General features: G+C 42.2%; 1 protein-coding gene across 1 annotated transcript in view; it reads left to right on the forward strand.

Moving 5' to 3' along the window:
- Positions 1–16,108, forward strand: part of LOC119647024 (nephrin-like) — a 319,705-nt gene that overhangs the window by 279,135 nt on the left and 24,462 nt on the right. Inside the window, exons 8-9 of the mRNA XM_038047761.1 lie at positions 5,112–5,257; positions 6,436–6,580. Of these exons, the coding sequence (XP_037903689.1) occupies positions 5,112–5,257; positions 6,436–6,580 (291 nt within the window). The remainder of the gene's footprint in view (positions 1–5,111; positions 5,258–6,435; positions 6,581–16,108) is intronic.

Raw genomic sequence — 16,108 nt, forward strand, 5'->3', positions numbered from 1 at the left:
TCGTGGAGATTTTCAATTTCCTCGAATTTCGGCTAGTCTCCCCAGCGGCTGATTTTCCGTGATATCTCGTATTCCAGGCATCGTAGCATCTTACACTTATGAAAGGTGGGCGTCGTAGTGTTGAAATTCTTGCATTTCCGAAATCTGACCCGTCTCCCCTTTCGATTAAGATATCATCATCATCAACGGCGACCGGTGTCCGGTCTAGGCCTGCCTTAATAAGGAACTCCAGACATCCCGGTCTTGCGCCGAGGTCCACCAATTCGATATCCCTAAAAGCTGTCTGACGTCCTGACCTACGCCATCGCTCCATCTTAGGCAGGGTCCGCCTCGTCTTCTTTTTGTACCATAGATATTGCCCTTATAGACTTTCCGGGTTGGATAATCTTCATCCATACGGATTAAGTGAACGGCCAACGTGACCTATTGAGCCAGATTTTATCCACAACCGATCATGGTATCGCTCATAGATTTCGTCATTGTGTAGGCAACGGAGTGGTCCATCCTCATGTAGGGGGCCAAAAATTCTTCGGAGGATTCTTCTCTCGAACGCGGACAAGAGTTCGCAATTTTTCTTGCTAAGAACCCAAGTTTCCGAGGAATACATGAGGACTTGCAAGACCCTATGGTGAGTGTTTGTAAGCTAAAATAGGCGATTAAGATATCTCCCACGGGAATAAGACGATTTTGCATTTTTGATCATTTTCTCCTGGAAATTTCCAATTTTCATGGATTTTAGCCAGCCTTTCTGGCGGCCGATTTTCCGTAATAACTCGCGTTCCCGGCACCGTAGCGTGAAAATTCTTACTTTTCTGAAATCTGGGCTGTCTCCCCTTTGGATCAAGATGTCGCCCATGGGAATCCGATGATTCTGCATTTTTGATCACTTTGTCGACCCGGTTGTCGTAGAAAGTTTGGATTTTCTCGGATTTCGGCCAGCCTCCCTGGCGGCTGATTTTCCGCAACATTTCGCGTTCCCGGCATCGTGGCGTGAAAATTCTTATTCTTCAGAAATCTAGGCCGTCTCCCCTTTCGATCAACATATCGCCCACGGGAAGCCGACAATTTTGCATTTTTGGTCGTGGAAATTTTCAGTTTTCTTGGATTTCGTCAAGCCTCTCCAGCGGCCGATTTTCTGTAATAACTCGCATTCCCTGCATCGTAGCGTGAAAATTACTACGTTTCTGAAATCTGGACCACCTCCTCTTCCGATCAAGATATCTGCCAAGGGAATCCGCAGATTTTGCATTTTTGGTCATTTTGTCGTGAAAATCTCCAATTTTCTTGAATTTTGTCGTGGGGTCGTGGAAATTTTCAATTTTCTTGGATTTTGGCTATCGTACTAAGTTTAAAAAATATGGGCCGGTCATATTTGTTGCTGCTATTTTCTCATATTGCTTAGCGCTCCTCCTAAATTCTGCGGTTCCCTGGTACGTGTTGGGTCATTCCTCCCTTGTATTTTGATCGATCGATGACCTCTTGGCTGCTCTTGACTGACCATTTTTCTATTCGTAGACCAGAAGCTACTTCACAACTTTCTGTGTAGGCGTGAAGGTTGAGTTGGTTGAGGATCAACCTATCAGTGGAACTTGTGTTAATGAACCCCAGTTTGAACGCTGATCGCTTGCACAGCTTTAAGTATGATACTAAAGAAAATTCCCCGCTCTTCATCCCGCTGCCAAGTTTTGACAATCAGATCATATGGCGCCCCATCTGGACGTGGCTAACAACTTCACTTGCAATGGAGAAAAGAGTACTTTTGATGGCAAACAGTTCAGGATATCTTCTCCACTATCGAAAGACATTCGGGTCCCGAGAGCAATTCAGTGAAGGCAAGCAACTATCAAATGATGATCTCGCTGTCAGCACCTATCTTAATTCGTACATCCAGAAGACAAATCCTAAATCTACTGTTGATCACGGTTAGATGATCTAATTAGATGTACGTACACTCAGTTGAAAGCCAACTAACTTTACAGACGAGCTGATGGAAGCAGAAGGTCCCAAACATGTCACCATTGTAATTACGGTCATTAATACTGTGTTTCCCTATCACATGTCCGACGAATATGTTATGAGAACCCACCTTGGCATTCAGATCATCCATCACGGTCGCAATATTGTGCCCGTGTGGAGTTGCCAAATCTCCCATCAGGCGCGTCCCTTCGTGCGAATAAGAAAACGCCCGGTGGATGCGTTATAGGCATGCACATGCACGCATCAAGAGGTAAGGATGAGAAAGGTAGTTTTTTTTTACTATGCAGGGCTTCAGAAACGCAGTACCGACGGTTTTTGGAAGTGGACAAGCGGGCTCCCTGCCGTCGATATCCAACGACCGCAGTGCTTCAGTAGTGGGAAACTTAGCTACTTTGACACTTAATGCTACAAGAGATCTTAATAGAGTTGAAATCAACTCTCCACCGGGATCCTTTTCGCAAAAGCTCAAAACTTGGGAGGTCACCACTGAAGCCAACTTTATCCCTAGGCAGTCGAGATTCTTCGGGTCGAATGACATAATTATCGATGCTGTGAAAGGTGATTGTGGAAGATAACAAACTACAACAGCGTTTCTTTCACTGGGGAAACGTATGAGTGAACTCCGCGAGTCCAGTAAAGAGAGGCGGAATATCCACCAGAATATCAAGGCTCTGACACAAGGTATTAAGCCGTCCTATATGGTGGAGGAGAAAAACGCCACGTCATGTGGCAAAATTACGCAGGAAACGCAGCTGACGCTACCTCAGCATAAGGTAAGTAAGAACTCAGGTAGAGAGGGAGAGAACAGAGTAAAGATGGGATAAGTGAATTCCTTGGTGTCCAACAAGCGGTCAAAAAGAAAAAAGCCACATCACCAAACAAAAAGCTGACCCGGCTGAAGTTCCGGGTAGTTCTTCGATTACGACTCCAACTTTGACAAAAGCGGAGGAGCCTACAGCTCGTAAGAATGGATTAAGGTGAGCGGCAAAAGGAGGAGAAGGACAAAGATTCGTCCGGAAATAATCATTATTTCCAAGAAAGGAGATATATCCTACGCCGAGATTCCGAAAGTCAAGGCCGTTCCAGAACTGACAGACTTGGGGGGCAGTGTGAGCCATATCAGGCGTACCCAAAAGGGGGATCTGATGTTGGAACTACACAAATCTAGCGAGAAGACGGTGGATAGTTTTCGCGGTCAGGTGGAAAGGGTGCTAGGAAAGCAAGCAGACGTGAAAACTCGAAGGCAACAGATCGAGTGCAAAGACATAGATGAGGTCACATACACGATAGGATGTCTGTGCTGTGCTAAACCTTAGTGAAATAGAAGAAAGTGCGATCAAAAGGATGAAGAAGGCATATAGAGGTACATAGACCGCTATTCTTAGCTCTCTATCTTTATCCCATTTAGTTGCCTTTTCGGACAAGCAATGAATACTACATATATCAGTGAATGATGTAATTGATTCACATAAAAACGTAAACATCTCTTAATTTTCTTGAAAGATTTTTCCAAAAGGCACTTATTTCACCTTTCGTGAAGTCACATGCACATTAACATGGAATCAGGTATTACGAACGCATAGATGACTTTAACGCGTGGCATCTTCATCATCATTATAAACGGAACAACAGTCGGTATCCCGTCTAGGCCTACCTTAATAAATCATCATCAACGGCGCAACAACCGGTATCCGGTATAGGCCTGCATTAATAAGGAACTCCAAACATCCCGGTTTTGCGCCGAGGTCCACCAATTCGATATCCCTAAAAGCTCTCTGGCGTCCTGACCTACGCTATCGCTCCATCTCAGGCAGGGTCTGCCTCGTCCTCTTTTTCTACCATAGATATTATCCTTATAGACTTTCCAGGCTGGATCATCCTCATCCATACGGAGTAAGTGACCCGCCCACCGTAACCTACTGAGCCGGATTTTATCCACAACCTGACGGTCATGGTATCACTCATAGACTTCGTCGTTATGTAGGCTACGGAATCGTCCATCCTCATGTAGGGGGCCAAAAATTCTTCGGAGGATTCTTCTCTCGAACGCGGTTTTGCGTCAAGGTCCATCAATTTGATATCCTCAGCAGCTGTCGGGTGACCTGACCCAACCCATCGCCTCATCTAAAACGGGTTCTTCCACGTCTTCTTTTTCTACCATAGATGTTGCGATTATACACTTTCCCGGCTGGACCATCTTCACCAATACCGATTATTTGGTCCGACCATTGCAGCCTATTTAGCCGGACTCTATTCACGATTAACGGGCGTGATTAGGCTAGTAAATTTCTTCGCTATAAAGTCAGCAAATTTTGAAGAAAACCTGGACATTCAACAACACATTACGATAGGTGAAGTTCTAGACAATAGAGACTTAGATTTTGAAAAGAATTATTCTGAAATTCAATAAGATATGAAAGGATGTATATTAACAATATTTCATCCTCCTTCATTAAGCAAGCCCAAATTTCCGAGCTCACTCCTGTTTTCAAAGATTCCATCCCTTCATCCAACTAGTTCCAATAAATATCTAAAAGCACCCTAAGATTTTTTATATAACCGAAAGAAATTGCTCCAGTGACCCCATCCTTTTCAAACCCTTACAATCAACGATGAGCAAAAGATTTTTCTCTGAATAGAAAGGACTACCAAGTATACAAGTTCCATGAATAAATTCACCCTTCATCCTGCTTATTATCACTGTCAACACTTTCATCAATAAATGAAGCTAATTCAATTTTCAAAAAGAAAAGAAGAACTTCCAAATTATTTTATCTCATTAAATTCACTCGCGAAGTTCCAACTGAAAAAAAAATTCTGACACATTTTGAACATTTCCGGGGGGAACCAGCATCTGAAAAGCATATTCCATAATATTCTTCCATTGATTTCACCCTTCTTCATTTTTCTTAGCTTCGACGTCGTTATGGAAAGTTTGTCTTCTATGGGAATTGAGAAAGGGATTATGTTCCCTCCGAGGAGACCTCCATTGGTTTGCAAATCATGACTATCACTCTTGGGAATCATGCTAGGGAACATTTTAACTAACATTTTTTTCCACGCATTCTTTCTTGCTGATACCCATTTTATGCATATGTTGTACTAATATAAATTATTATTTCTGTTCTTTTCAGTTAAACCACTCACAGCTGAAATAACGAACCCACCACCGTCATTAGTTGCTGATAGAAGATATGAGGTTACTTGTGAAAGCACTGGTTCCAGACCCAATGCCATTATAACCTGGTACAAGGGAAAGAGACAATTAAGAAGGACAAAGGTGAGTAAAAATGGCAGACACCGAGGATTATGCGGCTAGGGAGATAACATATTGGACAAGAGACAGCCATAAATGTCCACGGGCGAATCCTAGAATGGGCGACTTTATAATTTAACGTATGGCTGAAAAATCTCTAAATCCGATCTAGACCCTTTACTTCCATTTTGCAGCCCAGACTATATGATGACAATGAAACGGGGAAGGATATGCAGAATATGCTGTTAAATATACAGTCCATGACAGAATTATAATTTTTTCTACTGAAGGATAATCTTTTGCGGTGAAAGGAGCCTTTGTTGTGTTAAATTCATCGAGTGAGGCAAACTATGTTTAAACTTTTACTACGAATTTACACGTTTATGAATTGGTAGTTGCTTTATTTTGTCATTATATAATCCCACCGATGCCTAGTAGCAAAGGGTCTCAAGGTGTTCCCCGGTATTAAAACCAACAAGAAGTCCTTTCCCCCAACATTCCAGCTACCCAAACTACGCTTATAAAATCATCCTTCCACAAACTGTACAAGCTCCATAAGGTGAGACATTTTACGCTTTCTTCCGCAAAGAAACCATGCTACCTGCCTTTGACTACTTCCAGAAATGGCCAGGATCTTATCCTGCAGAGGAGTCCTATGCGCTCATACACTGCTATACCCAGAATTCATACTATAGAACAGTTTGCACTTGCAGCGAGACCTTCTACCTTTCTACACTAATAAAACCAAAAAACACTTACCTGGCGTGTGACGATAGCCACAGACGTGGCGATATCCTGCTGCTGTTCTTGTAATTACACATTCATGCAATATGAAGGAAGAATAGAGCAAATGCTAATTTCTATTTTGCCACCATCAACACCAGATCTTATCTCTTAATGACTTGGCCCACATTCACCTCCCGAGAGCGCTCCCATGTCTACAAAAAGCGCCATTGCATTTCTTTCTCAAAAAGACTTCGTCGGCCACAAGACCGAATGAAGAAGAAATGGATAAGTTTCCAGAAGAAGCCAGTCAGTTTGACTGCTGGCTACTTAAACTTTCATGTGCAAGAATTGCCCGAACAGAATTCAGAATGTTCCTTATCCTTGGAATTGTTGTTTCTGCAGTAAACTCCTCCAATCCATATGTATGCTTATTCCTGTTTTTTTTTTAACTTTCTTCTCTCAATTTTTTTCTGCAGGACGATACATTCTACAACACAACTGTGTCCAAATTAAGCTTTGTACCATCCATCGAGGACAATGGAAAATCGATTACATGTCGTGCGGAAAATCCTAATGTAACCGGGCTTTTTCTGGAAACTGTATGGAAATTAAATGTGGTTTGTAAGTATCTTGAAGTCATGTTCACTCTTAAAGGTTGCATATAAACAAGCAATTTATTGGATACAAAAATCATGTTGTTAACAAATCTGTGGGGAAAGCTAAACGAGTAGCGTGGAGGATGAAAGACTTTTGAAATCCTTACCGCGATGGTTCTAATTGGAAAAACTGCCAAGAACTTGATTAATATTTAATTATTGCAATTTGTTCCAGCTCAAAATGAGGTGCGATAACTCTAAGCAGAAAAATTCTGTGCCTTTATATGGGTAGACAGTTCTTTCGTTACGTATTCAATTATTTAGAAATTCGTTGCTCGAAACGAATCCGCAGAAACTATTCGAGTTTTAAAAAGAAAACAAGTCCACTCCCCGCCTTTCTGATAAATCTCAAAACTAAAACCGGCTTTGAAAAGTACTAATCGAGACCTTTCATTTGATACCCAACATGACTATATTCGGTAAAAAAAATTTACACCTCCCTTTTGCATGTATGGAGACCCCCCCCCCCTAAATCTCAACTTCGAAGAATATCATACACTACACGTCTGGGCGGTGATAGTTCTCATCTTCTCACCAAATTTCGTGTCGATCGGTGTAACCGTTTCTGAGAAAAGTGCGTGCGACTGACAGACAGACGAATAGGAAAACGAGAGAAAGAGGAAACTTACGGTGCAGGGCTCGGAACCCCAGTACCAGTGGCTTTTGGGAGTGAGCAAGCGGGCTCCCGGTCGTCGATATCCCTCGACCGCAATGCCTCGGTGGTGGAAAACTTGGCCACCTTGGCATATAATGTTACAAGTGATTTGGATCTGGAGAAGAAGGTGTTCAAGCGAAGTACGACCTTACCGAGAGCACCAGTAACAAGACCAAACAAATATGAACTGAAGGCAAATTTTTGGACGACGAAAATCATGACACCACCCACTGCATATGTTCAAGATGCGCTACAGCAAGAGGTGCCCCAGGAACAAGGAAGGGATCCATTCAAAAGAAGCTAGTCAACTTTGAGATCTCCACCAATGCCAAAGACGATGAAGGATAAAGTACAGGCAAAGTCAATTAACGCCAAAAGTGAAGGAGCGTATAAAAGGGGTAATCCTGCCGGGGCTTATAGGGAGCCGAGTCCCGATCCGGAGGAATTACCCTTCACCCAGTTTGGGGCAAAAATAGTTGAGCTGTTTATCAAGGACAAGCACAACATGCACCAAGCCATAAAAAATATGGTGAGGGTTATTAGAGTCCTCTATAATAGATCGCTGATGGAGGAAAAAAGTAATAAGGATACGCCGAACCTCGCTGTGCCAACAGTGTCACGAACGACCCAAGCGACGTCTAACCGTACTACCATCGAGTCCCCGCGAAATAAACGAGTACGTGAAAAAGAAGGGGATCCTATAAATAATCAGCGGGCGCCTAAGAGAAAAAAAGACAGAAAACCAGCACCAACCGCTCAGAAAGAGGAAAGCGTACAGCGAATGTATTATAGGAAATCTGATCAACGTCACGAAGCCCAAGACGAACGAAAACGATGGATGGACTTAAGTCACCAACAAAAAGCGAAACGAAAAGCAAAAGTGCCAACTCGTCCATGCGATTGTTATTTCCAGTAATGGCAATCTGTCCTACGCGGAGATACTCAAAAAGGTCAAAGATGATCCCGGCCTAAAAGATCTGAGCGGAAATGTGAACAGAAGAATACAGAAAGGGGATCTCATGGTCGAGCTGAACACATCCAGCGTAGGCAAAACTGCTGACTTTCGAACTCAAGTGAAAAACTCACTTGGGGAGAATGCCGCAGTGCGTGCCCAAAAGCATGAGATCTACATACAATGTAAGGATCTCGATGAAGTGACATCGAAAGGAGAAATCTGCACTGCTCTCAAGGAGCAATTCAAGTTGAAAGAACTTTCAGAAGAGTCTGTTGTGGGCTTACGAAAAGCCTATGGTGGTGAAGCCCATGGTGTTTTACGTAGGCACCTGTCGTGAAACTTAATCCTACGGTCCTCTTCAGACACGGATTGATTTTGTGACCACAATCAGAGCCCCGCTCAGACAAGCAACAACGGTACCAGTCTATACCAAGTGCATGGCTTAGCATTCATACTGGTGGATGCAAGAATTACCTAAATCTCTACTGAACTATGGAGTACAGCACCCGTGTTGATACGCAACACCACATTGAGGCCCGAAGGTCTCTTCTTGCTTGAGCATAACCACAACCACCATGAAACTCCCACTAGGGGGGCCAACCACAAATAACCGAGCTGTCCCCACATACAACAGGAGTTCACCAGAAGTATGTGAGTCCAGGGGCTTTCCCGGTTCCCATGGTAACAGTATACTCCTGGTAAGGTTTTGTGACCAATTTGCCACTTCAGATGAGTCTCCGTGCAGACTCGGGTCTGATCGTCCTGCTTAGGCCTTTGGAGCATTCGCCTACTGAATCAGGGCCGGCAAACCAAAGTGATTACAGCGTCTCCCGGTGCCACCACTATGGAGGTTCTCCTCGGCCACTTGGTTTTGGTTTGGCCGACAGGGTTGCCGCCCCATCTTCCTCGCCGCCACCTCTGAGCACCAGCCTATGGTGGTATTCAAACGGCCACAATACGAGTACCAGCGGAGGCAGCGCAAATGTTGTTAGCTGCCGAAAAAGTTCGGATTGGATGGATTGCCTGCCTGCCTGAACAAACTTTACTAAAGTGGTGCTTTGAATGCCTCATGTTTGGGCACTTCGCGAAGGCATGCACCAGCAGCATTGATCGATCCAATCGATGCAGAAGGTGTGGGGAGAAAGGCCATATTGCCAGAGAGTGCAATAGGGACCCCAAATGCCAATTGTGCGAAGTTAAAGAGTGGTAAACATACGGAATTTAGGAAGGCGCCCATTGCAATGAGAAAATGATGTTTATTCAAATAAACCTCAATCATTGCAGGGTCGCTCAGGATTTACTTGAGCAGACCACGTTCGGGACAAAACCTTAAAAAATTAGCGATATCCATGTACAGAGGACTTGGGTATCAACTCATCTTGATCTTCGGCAGTGATTTCAGTTTGATTGTGGCGAATTATCGTTTTTTGTAAGAAAACGCGCGTTCCGCTTCCGAAAAACAGTCCATAATGGCCAATTCCCAACACTCATGCTACTAATTAACATAATCCCGGCGCCCCTCGAAACAAATATAAACTTTCTTTTGAGGCCACTTGTATATCCAAGGAATGAAAATTGAGTAGTGTATCCAGAGCTGCGTCGAATGTGGCAATCATCATCATCATCAACGGCGCAACAACCGGTATCCGGTCTAGGCCTGCCTTAATAAGGAATTCCAGACATCCCGGTTTTGCGCCGAGGTCCACCAATTCGATATACCTAAAAGCTGTCTGGCGTCCTGACCTACGCCATCGCTCCATCTTAGGCAGGATCTGCCTCGTCTTCTTTTTCTACCATAGATATTGCCCTTATAGACTTTCCGGGCTGGATCATCCTCATCCATACGGATTAAGTAACCCGCCCATCGTAACCTATTCAGCCGGATTTTATCCACAACCTGACGGTCATGGTATTGCTCATAGATTTCGTCGTTATGTAGGCTACCGAATTGTCCATCCTCATGTAGGGGGCCAAAAATTCTTCGGAGGATTCTTTTCTCGAACGCGGCCCAGAGTTCGCAATTTTTCTTGCTAAGAACCCAAGTCTCCGAGGAATACATGAGGACTGGCAAGAATGTACAGCAAGAGCTTTGACCCTATGGTGAGACATTTTGAACGGAACAGTTTTTGTAAGCTGAAATAGGCTCTGTTGGCAACCAACAACCGGGCGCGGATTTCATCGTCGTAGCTGTTATCGGTTGTGATTTTCGACCCTAGATAGGAGAAATTATCAACGGCATCAAAGTTGTAGTCTCCTATCTTTATTCTTCCCGTTTGACCAGTGCGAATTGAATGTGGCAATACCTAGATATATAGTTCTTTGCAGTAAGGCTAGCTTACAGTAAAAACTCTTTTATGTCTAATAGCCTAATAATAGCAACGAAATGTTGGGCATATTTGTATTCGTAATTATGAACACTAATATATTCTGACGATGATTTTCTATGAATATGAATACCAATATATTCGTATATAATTGGATATTTTCGTATTTATATATATATATATATACCTACATACTTTTTTGTTTAAAAACCAGCAACGCCTTTTACCTTTCTTATTCGCTAATATTCGCTATATTCTGAAGAAGTTTCTCATATAGAATGGAATTCGCTGAGATTTCACCTCTATAGATAATATCATTGTGGCTTTATTTGCATTTATTGAGCCGTCCTTGGCCGAGGTGCCAACTGCACAAGAAATGAATGGCGCGTTATAGATTTCGACCCATCGTTCTGAGGTTTTGATCAGCAGCCAACCCAACCACGTCATCCTCATATGTTTCTTGCAGTCCAGATACTACTACATAGTCGATCAGCATACTCCATAGAAGTGGAAATACCAAACTTTCTTGAAGGCACCCCTTCGATGCTTCTGTTGTCAAGTAGCAATCCACACCTGCTTCAATACACAGTAACCTCTGATACAGTATAGCTTAGATCTACTTGGCTAAAATATCATTGTCACTATGCCCTTTACTAGCATCACAAGACTCTTGAATTGACGTACAGTCAAAAGTCCTCTTCAATGCCCACGCACACTCGATCCTGTACACTTTTCTGAGTTGCGTCCTTTGTCTTGCAAATCAAGGAACGGAGAGCAGACCCATAGAACTAAAGGATCTAATGGCATACATCAATATTGCTTAATCCATCAACATTGCTGGCAGCTGGTTGTATCATCGTCCGCGTCGATATTTAGATTGATGATTTCCGAGGTGCTAAAGTAACAAAAATGTTGTATGAAATTTTTCAAGGTTTTGGCGTTGCGTATCATGGCCTGGAAATCTAAGGGCGCCAGAGGACATTCTTTCAGTTTTCAGCTTTCTCCCACAGGAACACCAGGCTCCTGACTGTCTCTTGATCAGAAGTGTTACGTTAGGCTCGTGGCTCGGATCATGCCCCAACCATAGACAGGCTACCAGTATCGCCAGTACTTCAGCCTTGAATACACTGGAGAACCTGGGAGACTGTACGGCTCGACTTCGTTTTGTGTATCCGTGGAAGACTTCCACAACCACTTTATCGGCCATCTTTGACCCGTTAGTGAAAAATGTTGTATCATTGCCTTGCAACCATTCGCCGATCTGTCCTGGTTGGAAAGCTCACAGCAAAGTTCTTCGTGATGTTTGGCTTGTAGTCCGTAGGACATGCCCAGAGTTCTCGAAGTACTTCCTCTAGGATGTTAATATGACCGTGCGGTTTCGCTGTCCAACATCCTATACCTCTCCAATTCTTTTCTGGATAATAGCGTTGGTACAAACATTGTTAAATCCCTCTATATCCAGGGACACGGCTGGAGCATAATGCTTCTATTGTAGCAAGCACGGTTTCTGTGGAATTGCCTTTGAGGGAAGCGTGGGGAGACTTCAAGAAGAGCATCCTCCCATTATATTTCTTAAGTGGATATCCAAAACATGCCCTAAGGTCTTGACAACGAAAGAGGTAATTCCACGGTAATTGTCGATTTGATTGTCTCACACGACAAGGGCTGCATATCCTCCAAGGATGGCTCTGACTTACCGTCCTCCTCTTTGGCGGGTAAGTGCGTCTGAACCAGCAGCTTCAAGGTTTCACCAGAATATTCCATCTTTTGGACCTGTCCAACCGTGAAATAGGCAAAGTTTTAGCAGAGATACATTTAACCCGAAAAGGAATCTCTCCAGACTTTTTGTAGTAGTTTATTCTACTCATTCTCATTTGCTCGAACCCATTATATAATTATAATTTGCATTTCATTATGCTCTGGTGAGAATTTTTTTAAATACATGTTAACTTTGAAGAAAATGGTTTCGACTGCAAGTAAGAAAGTCTAATTTTCCATAAAAAATCCATTTAAAACTGAAAATGGAACCATTTGCCCGAAATTCCATTCGAAACATGCCGAATGTTGCCGTAGACTTACGAATAAAATTTGAAGGTTTTTACAAGCTCTGATTTTGACCAAAATAAAATATGGATTTGATGTAATTAAATTTATTTTATTGTGAAAAGTGTTTCCAAACCGAACGTAAAGTCAGTTGCACTCAACCAGTCTTAAAAATCCTACATCCTTCACTAAAGGCTGTTGTTTTTAAACCCGCAAAAAAGTCCTAAAGTTAATGGGCGGAAAATTGAAGACGCAATTTCAAGAAAAGGCGATTGGATTTTCAAGTGAACAGAAGAAGTTCACAAGCAGAAAGAAATCATTACATCGCTTCTTGTAATGGTTTTCTTAGAATAATCTTCTATTGGACATTCATATTTCGAACCGTAATTTAGGTGAAGTCGGTAAATTGACGCATTGTAGTATTAAAGTCGCACTCAAGTGTTTACAAGTCATCGGAAAAGTATCACTTAACCTTCTCTCGAAAAATAGATTCAGGGGCCACATAATATTATATTTTTCTCAAAAGGGACTTGGATATGATTCTTGAATAGGAACGGTAGCTTTGAAGTAAAAAAAAGGTAGTGAGATCATACTCCCCCTGAAATTTACATGCGCAGTGATTACACGTTTACCAGGAATACTTGCAGAAGTGTCGCTCTTCTAACCTTTCCCTAGCATTAAGTTTGGATGTTAATACGTATTTGAATCATATAAACTTTACCGACGTGTTTGTATAATTAACAAACCCACAAAAGTCCTTCCTAACCAATGGATGATTGCACTCAGATGAATTTTAACCTGTTACGATATCAAAACAGTCGAAAAAACTCCCAGAAGAATGCCCGTAATAAAGCCTACTCCAAGCGTTTGTAGTATCCCTTTCCACCTTAAGTAAATATTCCACGTGACCTCATCCTGCATGTTTACCCAACAAAATTTATTTTTTATTCTCTGCTGCAGATGAAATCGGCCCCGGTTCCCAATTTCCGCCACTTTATGTAAAATATTTCAGAACATTCACTTCGATAGATTTCCAAGGAAAGGTAATTTCATGAAAATCATAACCGCCCGTTGAAATCAAGAATTTCAATTATGGGCATGGTGAGGCTTATTAAAGCCAAATTCAAATTAATAACATGGTAAAAGGGGTGGCCAATGCTATCTCAGGAGCAAGAAGACTATACAAAGGAGATTCAACTCCCACTACATTCTTTGAAATTTTATGTAGACGGAAAAGTCTTGCACATCTTCGACGGCGACGGGAGTTCCGCGAGCTAAATTCCACGCATAAGGGCTGGTATTAGTGTCGTGTATGTGATATAGTGGTATGTGCTCACCTGGTTGCGAGTACATGGCTATGAGATGCTGGGAGTACGTGACAGCATCTATCATAACAACAGACATTGCACACCTGTTTATGGCTTGACACATCTTTGCGGGAACCAAACGCACAGCTCCCTTAAATATTCGTTTCAGATTAAGGGTTTTGGAACGAATAATCCTTCAAATTCCTCTATGGGAAACTTAGTAGAACCAAACATCCGCAACATTCTCGGTAATAGATCCATGTTTGCCATCCTAGGAAGTGAGGAGGAAAAAAGTAAATGCATCCAAGATCAATCTTTCGGATGCATCTGTTTCCTGCTGGGATAAGATGACTAAATACACCCAAGAAAATCATCTAGGCCACATCAATAGGCCGACACACCGATACCACTTTCCTACCTCGTCCCTACCCGAAAGGGTCTGAGAGATTCCGTGCCACTTTACCACTGGAGTTGCTCGTCCAGTGTATAGTCTTCTTGGTCAGGAGTAATACTCATCCTACAAAAGCTCACCAGCAAGTCCTCCAATTCTTCGGCAGGTAAACTAAAGTTTCCACAATTTTTTTGCTATTACACAAAAGGACGCATACTGACTAGAACCTGTATTTAAACAGAATATTGAAAAAGTTCAGAGTAAGTGCTGCAAGTGGTGCTATTTAGTGCCTTAAAATTATATTAATTAAAATTAAAATTAATTAAATTTGTATTTTTATTATTTAATAGTAAAAAATATTTTATTATCCAAATCAGACATGAGTTCTGGGAATCATTTTCCTTCTTTTTGTTTTGGGCTAACAGTGACGTAAAAATAAATACAGACATACTCCCTCAACAAGACAAAAAAGTGTTTCTTTCAAAAGTGAGAAAGGAAAACTCCCGGATATGGCGACTTGATATGGAAAATTATTGAAGAACTTTAAAGTATAGAGACCAAACTTACTACTACTACTTCAATGACACTCTGAATTTGTATAATTTCCCAATTTTTCATAATTCTGAAATGTGAGAAAGGCAAAACTTTTGCTAATTGTTGTAGATAGATAAATTCTCTTCCAATTCTCCCAAAGGTATTTGGGAAATTTTTGCTGACCAAAATATGGTTATATACACGAGCATCTGAAAATAACATTGTCCTTCGCCATCAATTTAAATTTCATAGGAATGCTCCAGCAATTTATGTAATCATCTCCAAAATAAAGTCGGGTATGGAGTTCTATATAGCTAAACATTTGAAAGTAACACAAGGAATTGATAGAGGAAGGACAATATACGAGTATAAAATGAAAAAATTGCTCTTTCCAGAAATGCATAGCTTTGTTGAATTCTTTCTTATCCTGTTCAAGTCGCAAATAGACCTGCATTTGTTGATCATAAAAGGTGTCTTTATATGCCAGCAACCTGCAAATTTCGAAACTTTATTGCTACCGAAACAACAGTGAGCCGGATAGGGGCTGACCTCTCGTTACTTGGAAGAGAATGCCGGTGTTATAAGCTGAACATTCTGGGCCTCGGTAAAGTAAGGTGAACTCTGGAGAGCACTGCTTACTCTCTTGTGACACTATGTTTTTGTACTCTGCAAAGCAAAAGACGCAGATCCGTGCTCTTATGACTTGGGAGTCAGTTTCTGATAGGACTTTGACTTTGAGATTCCCGTCCAGATTGAGGAGCATCACACCAACAAAGATTTTCAATATATGGGGGAGGAGGCTTTCCTTGAGCAACTCCTCGCAGTTTAGGCTTGGGGCTTCCTTAAAGTGACATTGTGACCTGAATGCCATATTATTCGAGCACAAAGTTTACCACAAGGTCAACTAGGAACATCTAATCAAATCTACCATTTCGTGATCAGCAGTAGATTAAGGAGTTGTCGTCAGAATGCGCGAGTACGTAACGAATGAGGTGCTGATATCGTCACCGAAATCAACCATCGTCTGAAGGTCTTCTCTCGTGTTTCGCTACTGCATCTGTTCACAAGTGAGCGGAGTCGTTGGCTTCCTAAATTCAATAATGACAATTTTCACGATCTGGCTGTCGTCCAGCGGAGGGACAACCAAACGACACTACTCGTTTTTTATTAATTTTGGGCCGCCATCAAAAGCGTCTTTGTTGCTGGTTCGGGCGAAGTTGTCGGCCAATTATTATTACGGATTACGGAAGCGTAGAGGTGGATCACAGAAGCTCTCTCCCTCTT

The sequence above is a fragment of the Hermetia illucens genome, chromosome 1 (assembly GCF_905115235.1).
Source record: "Hermetia illucens chromosome 1, iHerIll2.2.curated.20191125, whole genome shotgun sequence".
Taxonomy (NCBI): domain Eukaryota; kingdom Metazoa; phylum Arthropoda; class Insecta; order Diptera; family Stratiomyidae; genus Hermetia; species Hermetia illucens.